At 39.4% G+C, this 14,962-nt stretch overlaps 1 protein-coding gene across 1 annotated transcript in view; it reads right to left on the reverse strand.

The window, feature by feature from the left end:
* SCG5 (secretogranin V) overlaps nucleotides 1-14,962 on the reverse strand; it is a gene marked incomplete at its 3' end in the record, with an annotated part of 32,657 nt that overhangs the window by 14,586 nt on the left and 3,109 nt on the right. Inside the window, 1 exon segment of the mRNA XM_015426585.1 lies at nucleotides 14,081-14,318. Coding sequence (XP_015282071.1) covers nucleotides 14,081-14,294 — 214 coding nt within the window.

The following is a 14,962-nucleotide window of genomic DNA, read 5'->3' on the forward strand; positions in this document are numbered from 1 at the left end:
CTATACTGTTTATCTCAGAGTACCTTGATTACTTTTGCTTCTACTCTATAAGTAGAGGCTTCAATCCTTAGTAACACTCCTTCCCCCCCTCTTTCCCCATAATTAGTAAAAATATTTTGTATCAATCACATATATAACATTTCAATATAAGAGTTAAGACTCAAAATTAGTGATAACAAATTTAACATATCTTGCTTCTTCCTTCAGGTAGTTTTCTATCTTCTATAGTTGTTCGCACCCACATTTGATGTATTAAACCGGAATTTTTGTGGCTTTTGTGGAGAAAGTTCAAATGATAGTCTTCTTTTAAATGAAGGCTTTGTAGTTTCCATGTGTTCTTCAAGTTGCAGGACTTTTTGTAGATATAGACCACTGTCTTTGTCTGAGGCGAAGAATTGTTTTCCCTGGTGTTGCACTCTGATTTGACCTGAAGGTAGCCATCGATATTGGATGTTGTGTTCTCTGAGCTTCATGGTGGTTTCTCTCAGTTGTTGGCGTATTTTTAATGCTTCTGCTGGTAAGTCTGGGAAAACGCTGATTTTTGCATCCTGAAAAGTTAGAGATCCCAGTTCACGTGCTATTTTCATAATGGCATTTTTTTCTTTCAGATCAGATAGTTCAAGCAAAATGTCTCTTGGGTATTTTCTTTTAGGCTTATTTGGAATTCCAAGCCGATAGATTTTAATTGTAGACAGCTGTGTGGTTTCTTCTTCAGTATAGATTAATGAGGCCAGCCATGTTGGGATTGCAGTTTTGCTTCTACCTCTGGCTGTTCTTTGAACCCCCTGAATTTTAAATGATGTTTCCGTGCTTCAGTTTCCAGAGACAAAAGTCGTTCTTTCATGTACAATTGTTCTTTTGCAGTTCTTGGTTTTCAGTTTGTATGGTGGTGCCTAGAGTACAGGCTGTTTCAGCAATGGCTTTTGTCGTTTCTAGTGCCAAAGTTAAGTGATTGATTTGCTCCGTTAAAGGCAGCAAAGCATTATCAATTTTTGAGTTGAACTTTTCTAATACAGAATTCTCAAAGGTCTGGAAAAAGTTTTTTTAATGTTGTTTGCAACATTTTTAAGGTTACAGGCTCGTCTTGTGCGTCTTTCTTTTTAGATTTGTTGTTGGCGGCCATTTTGAGAAACGTTTGATCGCCACACGAAAAACGGCTTATTTAGCAAGATTTGACTCACCCTGATAAGTGCCACAGAGTCCGGAGTGTTAACTTAAGTCCGATGATGTTGCAGGGGTATTTTAAAAGTGATTTTTGGATGTTCGCATGGCAATTCGGGTAGGGAAGGAACGGAGCCTCGGATTTAGGCGTCCATGCGGCAGTGCTCCGACGCCACACCCCCTATTTACTGTATGTATACAGTTAAAATTTCAATTGCTTGCCAAAATTTCCTGGACTAAATACAAAGCAATCTTTTACACTAATACACATTATTGTTTCCTTCCGTTCAACCCACCACCACCACTTCTGCCGCTTCAATTTCCCCAAAAGACAGAGTCAATAAACCCCTGATTTTAATGCCTTAATTTTGTACTTTTGAGTGATTTTATAGTATTTGCAAATCGTATTCCTTATAAACCTTCATGCACTGTTTACCTTGTAAAGGACCAGAGTGACAGAAACAAAGTACTGACTGGTATATTGCAGACAGTAATCCAAACATGCCATTAATTCTGGTATTGTACTTTTGACATTAAGGCTTACTTGACAGTGTAGTTCCAAAACCAAAATAACACATTATAAACATGGTGCACTGTAAAACCAGGACAGTTAAGAGGATTACATTGATAACAACAGACAGGAAAGGATATAAAGGAAGGAACAGCGTAGGGAAGAAGAGGACAATCGACTGTGCAAACAACTATCATCATGATGGCCTCAGCTCACTCACTGCCAAGCAGTATTCAGTAACTATTATCACAGCTCTCAGCTCTACTGCCACCTTGGCAGCCTGTATAGAGACGCCAATGTTGGATCAGGCCAAAGGCCCATCCAGTCCAACACTCTGTATCACAGAGTGGCCAGAAATACCAGTGCCATCAGGAGGTCCACCAGTGGGGCCAGGACATTAGAAGCACTCCCACTGTTGCCCCCTCCCCCCAAGCACCAAGAAGACAGAGTATCACTTGCCCCAGAGCCCCTATCTATACCTTGTGGCTAATAGCCACTGATGGACCTCTGCTCCATATGCTTATCTAATTCCCTTTTGAAGCCGTCGATGCTTGTAGCTGGCACCACTTCCTGTGGCAGTGAATTCCAAGTGTTAATCACTCTTTGGGTGAAGAAGTACTTCCTTTTATCCGTTCTAACCCGACCGCTCGGCAATTTCATGGAGTGCCCACGAGTTCTTGTATTGTGGGGAAGGGAGAAAAGTACCTCTTTCTCTACCTGCTCTATCCCATGCATAATCTTTTTTAAAAACACTTATTTTTATTTCAGTTTTTCAGTAAACAGTGATACAACTTATCCAATATACAACATCAGAAGATACAACCTTTTCCATATCTTCTCTAACCCAACATAGAAAATACAAACACTGCAAACTTAAATTGGAGTCATTCATTCACCTTATTTTACACATTGTTTCTTGTCCAACCATATATATAGCTTTCCCCACCTTTTTTTAAACAACTCATCATCCTTATTTTGTAAACTTATAGTTAATTTATCCATTTCTACCACCTCAAAAACTTTGTAAATTAATTCTTTTTGCGGGGTATTCCCCCTTGTTTCCAGTATTTGGCAAACAAGATCCGAGCTGCTGTGATTATATATATAATTATGTATTTTTCTTCCGTTTTATAATTACCTGTTATTATATTCAGCAAAAATAATTCTGGGATTAAAGGTATTTCTACCTTTAATATATTAGTTAATAACTTTTGTACCATACACCAATAACTGGGCATCTCCACCAAGTATGATAGAAGGTGCCCACATTGTTTTTACACTTCCAGCAGTTTTTTGGCAAACTAGGGTAATATTTTGCCAATTTGTCCGGTGACAAATGCCACCTGTGAAACATTTTAAACACGTTCTCCTTATATGGAATAGAATACACAGACTTCCATATTTTAGACCAGTTCTCATCCTCGATAATGTACCCAATGTCCTGCATCCACGTTATCATTGAACTTTTCACCTCTTCATCTTGCTCATATTCCACCAGAAATAACTTGTACAACTTCTGTATTAGTTTATCATTTGTAGACAGCCACAGCTTATCTAAATCAGTTTTTCCCCAGTGGAACCCTTTAGTTTCATTTTTTTCAAATCTTGTTTTTAGTTGCATTATTTCCCACCATGTTAATTTTATATTCTGATTCACCAATTGCTCTGTCGATATTAGATTATCATCTTTATCTAATAATGTTTCATAGCTTACTAGTTTAGATTTTATCATCAAAGATGGCTTTATAAATGCTTCTAATGGTGATATCCATCTTGGCATTTTAGTATAGAATCGTTCTTTAGTCTCTTGCCAGATTTTATTAAGAGCTCCTCTTATAGTGTGTTGTTTGAATTTAGAATCTGTTTTATCTTTTTCATACCCCAAATACGCATGCCATCCCATTGCTAAATCAAAGCCTTCCAAGGTTAGAAGTCTTTTATTTTCTAATAGTGCCCACTCCTTTATCCATACCATTACAGCTGCCGAGTAATAAAGCTTCCAGTTTGGGAGTCCCAAGCCCCCGCTCTCCTTCCTATCCTGCAAGACTTTCCACTTTATCCATGCACTTTTCTTAGACCATACAAATCGTCTGCATATTCTATCCAACTCATTAAAGAATTTAACATTCCTCAGCACTGGGATATTCTGAGCCAAAAATAAAAATCTCAGCAACACGTTCATCTTTAGTAGAGCTATTTTCCCCATAAAGGATAGCTTCAGATTTCCCCATTTTTCTAAATCTTTTTTGATGTCTTGTTACCATCTATTATAGTTATCCTCTATTAGTGTATTATTTCTCTTTGTCATTGTCACTCCGAGGTATTTCACTTTTTTAACAATGTTCATGTGTGATATTCTTTGAATCTGTTCTACACATTTTACTGTACAATTCTTTGTTAGTATATTTGTTTTATTATAATTAATTTTTAAACCCGATACTTTCCCATAACCTTCAATACAGTTCATCAAAGGAGAGATAGAGTCTATAGGATTTTCCACTATAAAAACCAGGTCATCTGCGTACGCTTGTAGTTTAAAAGTTTCATATTTAATTTTTAGACCTTTTATACTGTCATTTTCTCTAACCAGGTCTGTCAATGTTTCTAATGTAAATATAAATAACAATGGTGAAAGTGGGCAACCCTGCCTCGTGCCTTTTTGTATATCTATGTTATGGGTTATATCTCCATTTACCACCACTTTAGCTACCTGCTTTAAATATATTGCTTTTATCATCGTGTAGAAATTCTCTCCACATTCCCATTTAGCAAGCTTTTGCAACAAAAAATCCCAGTTTACTCTATCGAAGGCTTTTTCTGCATCTAGGAATATTAACGCTAATTGTTTTCCTGGATGTAGTTCGTAATATTCTAGCACGTCCATAATCACTCTTATATTGTTCTTTCATTGCCTTCTTGGAAGAAATCCTGCCTGATCTTGATTAATTAGATCTACTAAGACCTTTTTCAGTCTTGTCGCTACTATAGATGCAAAGATCTTATAATCAGCGTTTAGCAAAGGTATTGGTCTATAATGTTTTACCTCCTTTTCATCTGTTTTTGGCTTATGAATTAACGTTATCAGAGCTTTGGTCCAAGAATTTGGCATTTCCCCCCAAAATGCTATTTCTTTTACTACCTCTTTAAATGGGAGTAGAATTTGATCTTCAAATTTTTGGTATATCTCTATAGGTATACCGTCTGGTCCTGGTGCTTTATTTCTTTTCTGTCTTCTAATACTTTCAATTATTTCACAACATGATATTGGACTATTTAGAGCAGACTTTTGTTTTTCATCGAAGGTCCTTTTATTCCATTTTAAGATATAATCCTGTGTATTCTGGGGATTTAATACTTCTTGGTGATATAATTTAGTATAAATTTTTTCTATAATTTCTTTAATTCCTTGCTTATCATAATTATCCACTTGTTTATCGTCCCTTAATACTTTAATTACTTTTTTCTCTTTTTCTTTTCTTATCTTGTATGATAACCATCTAGATGGCTTATTGGCATGTTCGAAATAATATTGTTTAGTATATTCCAAGTTTTTGGCTATTTCTTGCGTTAATAATAAGTTCAATTGGTGTTGTAATAAGTTCAGTTTTAACTTGATTTTTCTGTATCTCTGCCCTTCTTCAATTTAGCTTCTTCTTGTTTTACTTGATTCACCAGGTTTGAGTAGCTGCTTTTTTGTTGTTTCTTCTCCCACGCATCTTCATTAATAAATATTCCTCGTAAATAAGCTTTGAATGTGTCCCATAGTGTCAGTATTGACATTTCCGATGTTATATTTCTTTTAAAGAATTCCTCTAACTCGATCTTAGTTTTTTCAACAAATTGTTTTTTATTTATCAATTTTTTATTCATGTACCATCTTGATTTATTATATGTATCCTGTAATGACATCTTAATTGGATTATGATCAGCGAAAGTACTCGGTAATATTTCTATATCTCTAACTTCATTAATAAATGTCGTTGAGCCCATACCATGTCGATTCTTGACCACAAATTATGTCTGTTAGAATAGAACGTGAAGTCTTTCTTCTCCATGTTTCTCACTCTCCAAAAATCCACAATATTATGCTCTTCCGCTAATTCCAAGAAGGATATCGGAAGTGTATTACCCCTTCTCTTGTCCCCCCTGAATTTTTCCTGTCTATTTTTGCATCATATACTGTATTAAAATCTCCTATTATGCATAGTTCATTATATATATGAGAAGCTAGCTTCCCTTGTAAGAGCTTATAAAATTTCTCCTAGTTTTGATTAGGGGCATAAATATTTACTATCAGCATTTTCTTGTTTTTTCGGGTCAAAGATATTGCCACTGTTCTTCCATCCGTTGATGTAAATACAAGTTCCGGATTTAAAGGATCTTTAACATAGATAGCAACTCCTCTTTTCTTTTTCTCATCCGATGCATAAAATAATCCTGTTTTTTTGGATTGCAAGTATTTTACATCCTTCTTTCTTATGTGAGTCTCTTGTATACAAATTATCTCTGCTTTTAATTTATTTATTTGGTGAAAAATCCTTTTTTGTTTTGCGGGCTATTCAGACCATTTACATTAATTGATACAATGTCTAATTTCTTACTTCTTTCCATACTTATTGTGGGTCATATTTAAATTTGCTCTATACCGTGTAAGCACCTGCGAGGAAGGTCCTCTTCGTCTTCTTGTTTCTTTCTTTCTCTTCTCATCCTCCTCTTTAGAATCCTCTTTAGTATCCCGTATTTCTTCTTCTGTTTCACTCTCTTTTCCCCCTTCTTCTTCTCTTTCTCCTTCCCATCCAAGATCCTCCCCATAATTCTCTAGAAAGTTCTGCGCTTTAAATATAGAGTCTAGTTTAAATCTTTTTCCTTTGTATGTAAATAATATCCCTTCAGGCATAAGCCATCTATAAAAAAATCTCATTTGCTTTTAGAAGGTCCGTTATGACATAATACGCTTGCCTTTTCCCCCTAATCCTCCACGGAATATACTTTAGTAGTTTTATTTCCTTATCATTTATTATGACCTTAGTATCGTTAGAAGCTTTTAACATTTTATCCCTCATCTGCCTTCTATTAAACTTAATATGGACCTCTCTTGGTGTTTTATGCCGCCTTGAGTATGCTGTATTTTTTCTATACACCACCTTTATTTCTTTTTCTATCTCGTCATACGTTCCTATCTTTAGTTGTTGGGACAAGTTATTGATCATTTCCTCTTTTAATTTTTTTTCCAAATTTTCCGGTACATTTTGACATCTAATCAACAGTGCTGCTCTATCTAATTCTAAATTCATCAATGTTTCTTCCATTTTATCCATTTTTTGTTTCAATTCATGAACTTCTTGATCCATCTCCTGTAACTTTTCTTCTGTGTTGGTGCAATCTTTCGCTATTTTCAGTATCTCTTGTTTATTTTCATTAATTTGTTTTTTTATCTCCTCTGTATCTGTTTTCATTTCTAGGGAAATTTCCATAATATTTTTTTGAATTGGCTCTAGTTCTTGCTTAATCATTTCTCCCATCCTTGCCTGTAATGGTTCCATTTCTTTCGTAAGCATATCTGGTAATGAAGTGTCTATTATATGCCTGGTAGTTTGCTCCACTATTTCTTTTATCAAATTTTTCATCTCTTTACTCTGCGTCTGGCTGGCACTCATTGTATTTAGCTTTAACTGAGTTTAGATACTTGCTTATCCCGGTGATGTTAAAGAGCTTTTCCTACTTCCACTTCCTCCTGTGGCCATTTAATACTTAAACTTAAATCTTTATCTTTGCTACACAGCTCTTTGATTATTTCAATCTGTATATATTATTTTCTTAATATAGCCTTCTACAAACTATTATTCTTTCTATCTATCTTCTCTGGCGTTTTGTCTAGCCCTATGGTTCTCCACTCCACCTCACTCTTAATCTCTTAATCTCTGTTACTCCTCTAAGCCTTTATTTCTGGGTCCTAATGTTCATTACTCTTGCCTCTCTTCTTCAGTTTTCTTGGCTGTGCACGTGTCGTCACACTCCTACTCTTTGTTCCTCCCTCTGGAGCTGCTTGTTAATCTGCGTCTTTAGCACCACCAAACCACACTGCCGCCGGTCCTCCCAAACTGCCTCTTTCCTCCAGCACTTCACCCAGCCAAACTGCGCCTGCGTCTTCACTGTCCGCCGCTTCTCCCGAACTCTTCTGAATCCGACGCCGATCTCCTCATCCGAAGCCAAGCCTAACTGCGCCTGCGTCGTCTCTCCGCCGCTTCTCCCGAACTCCTCCGAAGTTGACGCCAATCTCCTCCTCCGAAGCTGAAGCCAAGCCGAACTGCGCACGGGTCGTCTCTCTGCCGCTTCTCCCGAACTCCTCCGAAGCCGGGGCCAATCTTCTCCGCCAAGCCCAACGCCTCTGCGCATGTGTTCGGACCCCTCTCCTCCTCACTCTGAAGCCTCACGCCCAATCACCGATCCACCAGGGATTATGAATATATAAAAAAGGAGAAACACAACACAACAGTAAGATGCCTGTCTTCTTTAACTATCGTCCCTATATCTTTAACAGCGATCACAAACCCCCTCCTTCTTTCGTATTTACTTCATAGAAAGAAAAGAAAAAAAACCTTGCACTCGTAAGATGGTCGCTTTAAAGGGACCTCGTCCCTACTCCCCCTTAACGCTATCTCCTGAGGGTTACTTTATCTCTCAATGGTCTAAATTTTCTGTGCCCTTATTCTATAAACATTAACGTTACTTAGCTTCCATAAGATTGTGGTATGCAAAATATGCATGACTCCTGTGGTCCCTCGGGTATCGTCTTGAGCTCGGCGTCTTGAGAGTCGGCCGTTCTGCTGGTCTTCTGCTTCGAGGCAGTTCCTTGCTCCACAAAAGGGTTGCCCCCCCCCAGTCGCTGAAACGAGCCCCTTGCTTTCGGCTCCCCCCTCCGAGGGGATGCCAGTAAGGGGTGTGTGGAATATCCCCTAAAAAGTCCAGTAGAATAGCAGTGAACGGGCAGCCAAAGCTGCAAACGTCCACCCTCGACGAAAACCGGAACCAGCTCCCATGCATAATCTTATAAACCTCAATCATGTCACCCCTCAGTCGTCGTTTCTCCAAGCTAAAGAGCCCTAAGCGCCTTAACCTTTCCTCATAAGGAAACTGTTCCAACCCTTTTATCATTCGAGTTGCCCTTTTCTGCACTTTTTCCAAAGCTATAATATCCTTTTTAAGGTGTGGTGACCAGAACTGGACACAGTATTCCAAATGAGGTCGCACCATTGATTTATATAGGGGCATTATGATACTGGCTGGTCTGTTTTCAATACCCTTCCTAATAATCCCCAGCATAGCATTGGACTTTTTTATTGCACTCACACACTGTCTTGACATTTTCAGGGTTATCTACTACAACTCCAAGATATCTCTCTTGATCAGTCTCTGCCAGTTCAGACCCCATCAATGTGTATTTATATTTATGATTTTTGGCTCCAATGTGCATCACCTTGCACTTGGCCACATTGAAGCCCACTTGCCCATCCTTGACAGATCCTTTTAGAGTGCCTCACAATCCTCACTGGTTTTCACCAGCCTGAACAACTTCATATTATCCACAAATTTAGCCACTTCACTGCTTACTCCCATCTCCAAATCATTAATGAACAAGTTTAAAAAGCAGTGGACCAAGTACTGATCCCTGCGGTACCCCACTGCTTACCACCCTCCACTGAGAAAATTGCCCATTTATACTCACTCTCTGTTTTCTATTAATTAGCCAGTTTTTGATCCAGAAAAGGACTTGTCCTTCTATCCCATGATTTTTGAGCTTACTTAGGAGCCTTTGATGAGGAACTTTATCAAAAGCTTTCTGGAAGTCAAGGTAAACAATATCTATTGGATCCCCCTTGTCCACATGTTTGTTCACCCCCTCAAAAAACATTAACAGGTTAGTGAGACAAGATCTTCCCTTACAGAAACCGTGCTGAGTCTGCCTCAATAGGTTTTGTTCATCTATGTGCCTACTAATTCTTTCCTTAATAATGGTTTCCACCAATTTACCCAGTACCGACGTCAGACTGACTGGCCTGTAATTTCCCAGATCTCCTCTGGAACCCTTTTTAAAGATGGGAGTGACATTAGCTACCTTCCAGTCCTCAGGAATGGAGGCAAGTTTTAAGGAAAGATTACATATTTTTGTCAGGAGATCCACAAGTTCACAATTGAGTTCTTTCAGAACTCTCGGATGTATGCCATCTGGGCCTGGTGATTTATCAGTTTTTAAGTTGTTTATCAGTTTTAGGACCAAGCGCCTTTTCGGCCCTGGCTACAACTTGGTGGAACTTTCTGCCTACTAACATCAGGGCCCTGCAGGCTCTGTTACGTTTTCTGCAGGGCATGCAAAGCAGAGATGTTCTGCCAAGCATATAACTGAGGACAGCAATAGGTTTAAACAGCTATGGTTTTTTAACAGCAACTGGTTTTTAACATCAATGGTCTAGTGGGTTAATCAGTCGTGAACAGATGCTGGTGCACTAACTGTTAAAACCTATTGCTGTCCTCAGTTATATGCTTGGCAGAACATCTCACTGTTAAAGTATTGTTATAGTAAAGTAAATTGGGGGATACAATTGTACTATGGCACCATGTGGGTTTGGGGTATTTTTGGAATTGTACTTGAGATTATTTATAATTTTATATGTTTTCTAGGCTTTGTTGTTCATCGCCCTGAGCCTGCTTGTGAGGAGGGTGGTATAAAAGCCTAATTTAATAAACGTATAAATAAATAATTTGAAGTTTGGTTGGACAAAACAATGGAACTAAAGTCACTCTAGTGGGATGAAGAGTTGAGTAAGCCTGTTGGTGTTCTCAGAACCTAATTTCTCAAGAACGTGTGAGACAGAACGTATCTATTTTTTTTAAAGTTATTTTAGTTTCAAAATGGGCCCTCAATAGCTTAATTGTGAGTTCTTTCTCAAATAGAAGCTGTTATATTTGAAAAGAGATTTAAAAAAAAAATCAGAGGCAACAGAGATGCAATTAGTTGCTGAATTATTATCTATATGGCTTATATTCCTGAAATGGAAAATTCAGTCACACCTTTTAGCATACACACTTAAACGAATTATTCTTTAATAGCTGCCACAATATGTCAATTAAAAGTACAAATAAAACTGAAATAGCATATTAAAACAGTAAAAACAGCTAATGTCCTTGGCTTTCCCAGGAAAAACAATTCATCTGATTGGCACCAGCAAGGTATCATTCAAAATCCCATGGTGTATTGTATAAGTTAGACAGTCTAACATAACTTGCTTATAGTTCTTGGAATTCATATTATAAAATATCTTTATATCCATTCCTGAATCAACATCTATTCTGAGATTAATACTGACTCATATGGGGAGCAGAACACACGAGTTTAGGTATAAACCACCAGTCCCTGGTCCTGAATACAAGCACAATCAAAATGCTTGAGAGTTTTGTAACAGAAATGCTCAATGGATTCTTGCTCTTTTTTCATCAAATGCTGCTTTACAATTCTGTATTTCAACAGTTACTCTTTGAACATTTATATTCGCTTTAAAGCTCTAGCTTCATACCACCCTGCTGAGATGGTTAAGTGACATCAAGACTGTATTCTGACATCATGCCATACTGCAATAAAACTCTAATCCCCTGTGACAGGGACAAATGTGGATCATTTGCCATGCATGCTCCTTTACTCCTCCCCCACTGCAACAGAACATTAATTGAAAACGAGCTCCCAGTTGCCCATGAAATCTGAATGCAAAAGCCTGGCAAACAGGAGTTTGTTGCCCCGATGTTGTGTCCGCTGACCGCCACCAGGGGCCAGCGAATATCCCAGAGCTTGACTTGGAGAACAATAGGGACTAGGCTCCTAGTCCCTCCACTGGGGAGCCAATGGGTATCGTAGCGGGAGATTCAAACCCACCAACGGGACCCAGGGGTGTGTCCCCAAGAGTGTATATAGTTGGCCTGCCGGCCGTTAGCAACAGTTCGTGTTGTGTACCAATAAAGCATGCTACGGACCCCCTCGACTTCAAGCCACAACTGTAAAAGAGGGATGAATTCCAGTTTGCATGGGGAAAAACAAACTCCAGTTTGCCCAAGGGTCTGCATTTAGGCATCATGGACAACTGGAGTTCGTCTTTATTGGGGTTTGTTTTTGCACTTCATGGAAGGGCAGAAAAGTGAGGGGAACACTCAAGTCTATTGCGGTGAACTGGAATTCAATTACAGCTTAGTGTGATGTCTGAATACAACCCAAGCAAAGCAACGTGAAGCAACAATTCAGGAAGACCTTAGATAATGCAATAATACTTTTTTGTTCTTTTAAGGAGTTATAGCAAATCCTCAAAGGAAACCCAGCCAGAAGCAAATAAAGTGTTGTTAACATAGAACTTTGATTTGTAACACTAACATCTTGGATGCTATTCCATTACACTCTTACAAAATGCATTTGGCTTCCAATTAGTACTGCACCATCTGCTGACTGAAATGTATAAATACTCTTAAGTGGATTCGTAGAATTTCCATCCAGCACTCAACAGCCACCTAATGTCTAAGCAAGGAACAGCAAAGCATTCATTAAAGTCGCCTTTTGAAATTTATTTTAATAACAAAGTTCCTGCCCATATCTCTCCTTATATATAAAGCTGTTTTGGGGTGAATGTTCGACATGCTCCCACAGCCTTCTAGCCTCCTCCTTCCCCAGTCCGGCAGCTCTTCGTGGCTCCGCACCGCTCAGGGACACCTTGACTGACTGCCTCTCTGGCCCCCACAGGCTCTGGAGTTCCTGGGGGTGGGGGTGGGCCCGTCCCTCACCACCGTCTTCCCACTGTTGCTCTGTCGCACATGACAGCCTTGCGGACCTCAGTCGGCTTCTTCCCCTCCCTCTTCCCCACCGCTGGCCTTTCTGCCGCTTTGCCTGCCCCGCACTCCTCTGCGCCTCGTCGACTCCAGGTTGGTGAGGGCCCTGGGGCATGTCTGGCAATGGTGGGGGGGCCCAGTGGGATGCCGCCGGGCCCACCTGGGCGGTGAGGTTGTCACAACCCGTTCCATTGCCCCTCCACCGTGGGCTCCAGGGAGGGGGAGGGGCGGCGTGGTGTGGCCACAGAGGGACCTGTTTCTAGAGCTTGTTGTCTTTCTTTTGCAACGAGCTTTGCTCCTAGTAATTCATAATGCCTAAATTCACACAAACAGAGTCAGGCATGTTGCAGAGTCTCAGTGTTAATTATGAATTCAGCTCAGTTCTAGAACGAGGCTTTTCCCAATTCTACCCAAAGATTTGTTTTTTTTACTGAAAGTTGTTCAATTGCAAAGTGTGCAGATTGATTTGCTGTAACACCTCTGAATTTAGCCTGCTGAAGTATCACACAAAGAATTTAAATGAAGATATGATCTACATTACATTGATGTCACTGAAAACACTTATTACTTTTGTTTCCTGCCTTCCTCCAAAGAGTGCCAGACGCTTGACAGGCACTGGCAATTAGAGCAGTACTAGGCCAGATGGGGAAAGTGGTCAGACTGTGTAATGAATTTCCATGTGCTTCACATGCAGAGAAATGTGCACCCACAGGAGGATATCAAAGGTGTTTTCTTTAAAAAACAATATGCCCCTAAATAACATGCTAGCAAGAGCCATTACTTTCTTTCTTTCCATATGTATCTCGTAAGAACACCTTCCATTCGCAGATAACATTTCCAAATTAAAATTTAAACTTACCTTTAAACAATTTGGAGAATCATTTGATAACTATTTTTATAATTATTGCAGCATGCATACTTCATAGGAGAATCTCAGATCTTGAAATCCTGATTATAAACATTTATAATAATATAATACATATGACTGATTTAACACACCAGCAATGGAATAATGTCATGATCCAAACAGCAGTGGATAAAGTATTGGCCAGAAAGCTCATTTTGATGACATCAGTGACTCCTGGCATTGCCTAAAAGTGAGAATCTGTCATGTACATTTTGTGAGGAAAAATAAGATAGATGTCGTTAAGCATCCTCTTTGGAAAGGGATACTGAAATATGCTAGAATGATTTCTAATTTTTCTCAATGGAGCTTCCCAAATTCTGGCAAGACGTTCTCATGAGGAATATCACAAGAGTTTGGGAAGTTCTATTTGGCAAGTACAACTTGCCCTTTGGTGTGAAAAGAAATCTTACTTACCTTCTAATAAGCATCCATAGTGCTATAACCTTAATCAGCAGAAATACTTACAAATTGAATTAAATAAATGTTATAAGGTAAACCATCTAATACTAATTTGAAGGAAATCCTTTTTTCAGTTTTTTCATATGGTTTGACTCTTCGGCTGAAGAATTATAAAGAATAAATTACAAAGTCTAATTTAACAAAAACTGTAATGATAACTCAGAGTGACAAATATTCACCTTCAATACTCTGTGGACCAACCAGATTTGTTGCTTGGTGGGCAGGGTATTCAACTCGGGGTCTGGCAATGCCCAGTTGCTCCATAACCCCATGGAGAAGTCTTTGAATATCAGCTTCAGAAACTCTGTCTGGTGTCCTAGGATTGTGACCAAAAGTCAAAGCTAGCCTAAAGGCCAGCAGAAGGAACACACTGCCAAACAAGGTTGTGGCCATGATGCTGTCAGTATGTTTTGCAACCTGTACCAACACAGCAAAGAAATCAATTAATGAGGATATGATCTATCACATCCCTTTACTTTTCAATGGAATCATCTATGGGAAAGTAAGTAGACTAGTTTCTTAATACAGGGCTAGGACTTAAGTGCACATGGAGCTGAATCCCATGGAAAGGTTCAGAGATCATTTTGGACTGCAGTGTGAGGGGGGAGGGAAGAAAGTCCTATTCTGCTGGTGGAAATCTCCCATGTAGATGTTCAAATGTGAGGACTGCACAAGTCTGTTTCACCGAGTGTCTGCGTGCACAGAGAAAACTTTACCATCACGGCTTCTCAATTGCAACTATATCATTTTCTCATTGCCTTATTTCTTATTTTGGAACTCTTCGGGTAGCGACTCAAGTCAAAAGAGGTGCTAAATGTCCTTGCTTACAAATATCAAATCCGTACTCATGCCATGGAAGCTCACTGGGTGACCCTGGCCCAGTCACACCCTCTCAGCCTAATCGGCCTCACAAGCAGGGGTCATTTCCTGCAGGAGCGCACAGGAGCGGAGGTCCGGCAGTAAAGAGCCCAGGGAGCGGGCACATGCAACAAGCCCCACCCCCTGCTCCCAGCAGCCCTCAGTCAGAGCAAGAAGCAGCCAGGTAAGCTGCAGAGCCCCCC

This window comes from Gekko japonicus, unplaced genomic scaffold (genome assembly GCF_001447785.1).
Source record: "Gekko japonicus isolate JY-2015 unplaced genomic scaffold, Gekko_japonicus_V1.1 scaffold1603, whole genome shotgun sequence".
Classification (NCBI taxonomy): Eukaryota; Metazoa; Chordata; class Lepidosauria; order Squamata; family Gekkonidae; genus Gekko; species Gekko japonicus.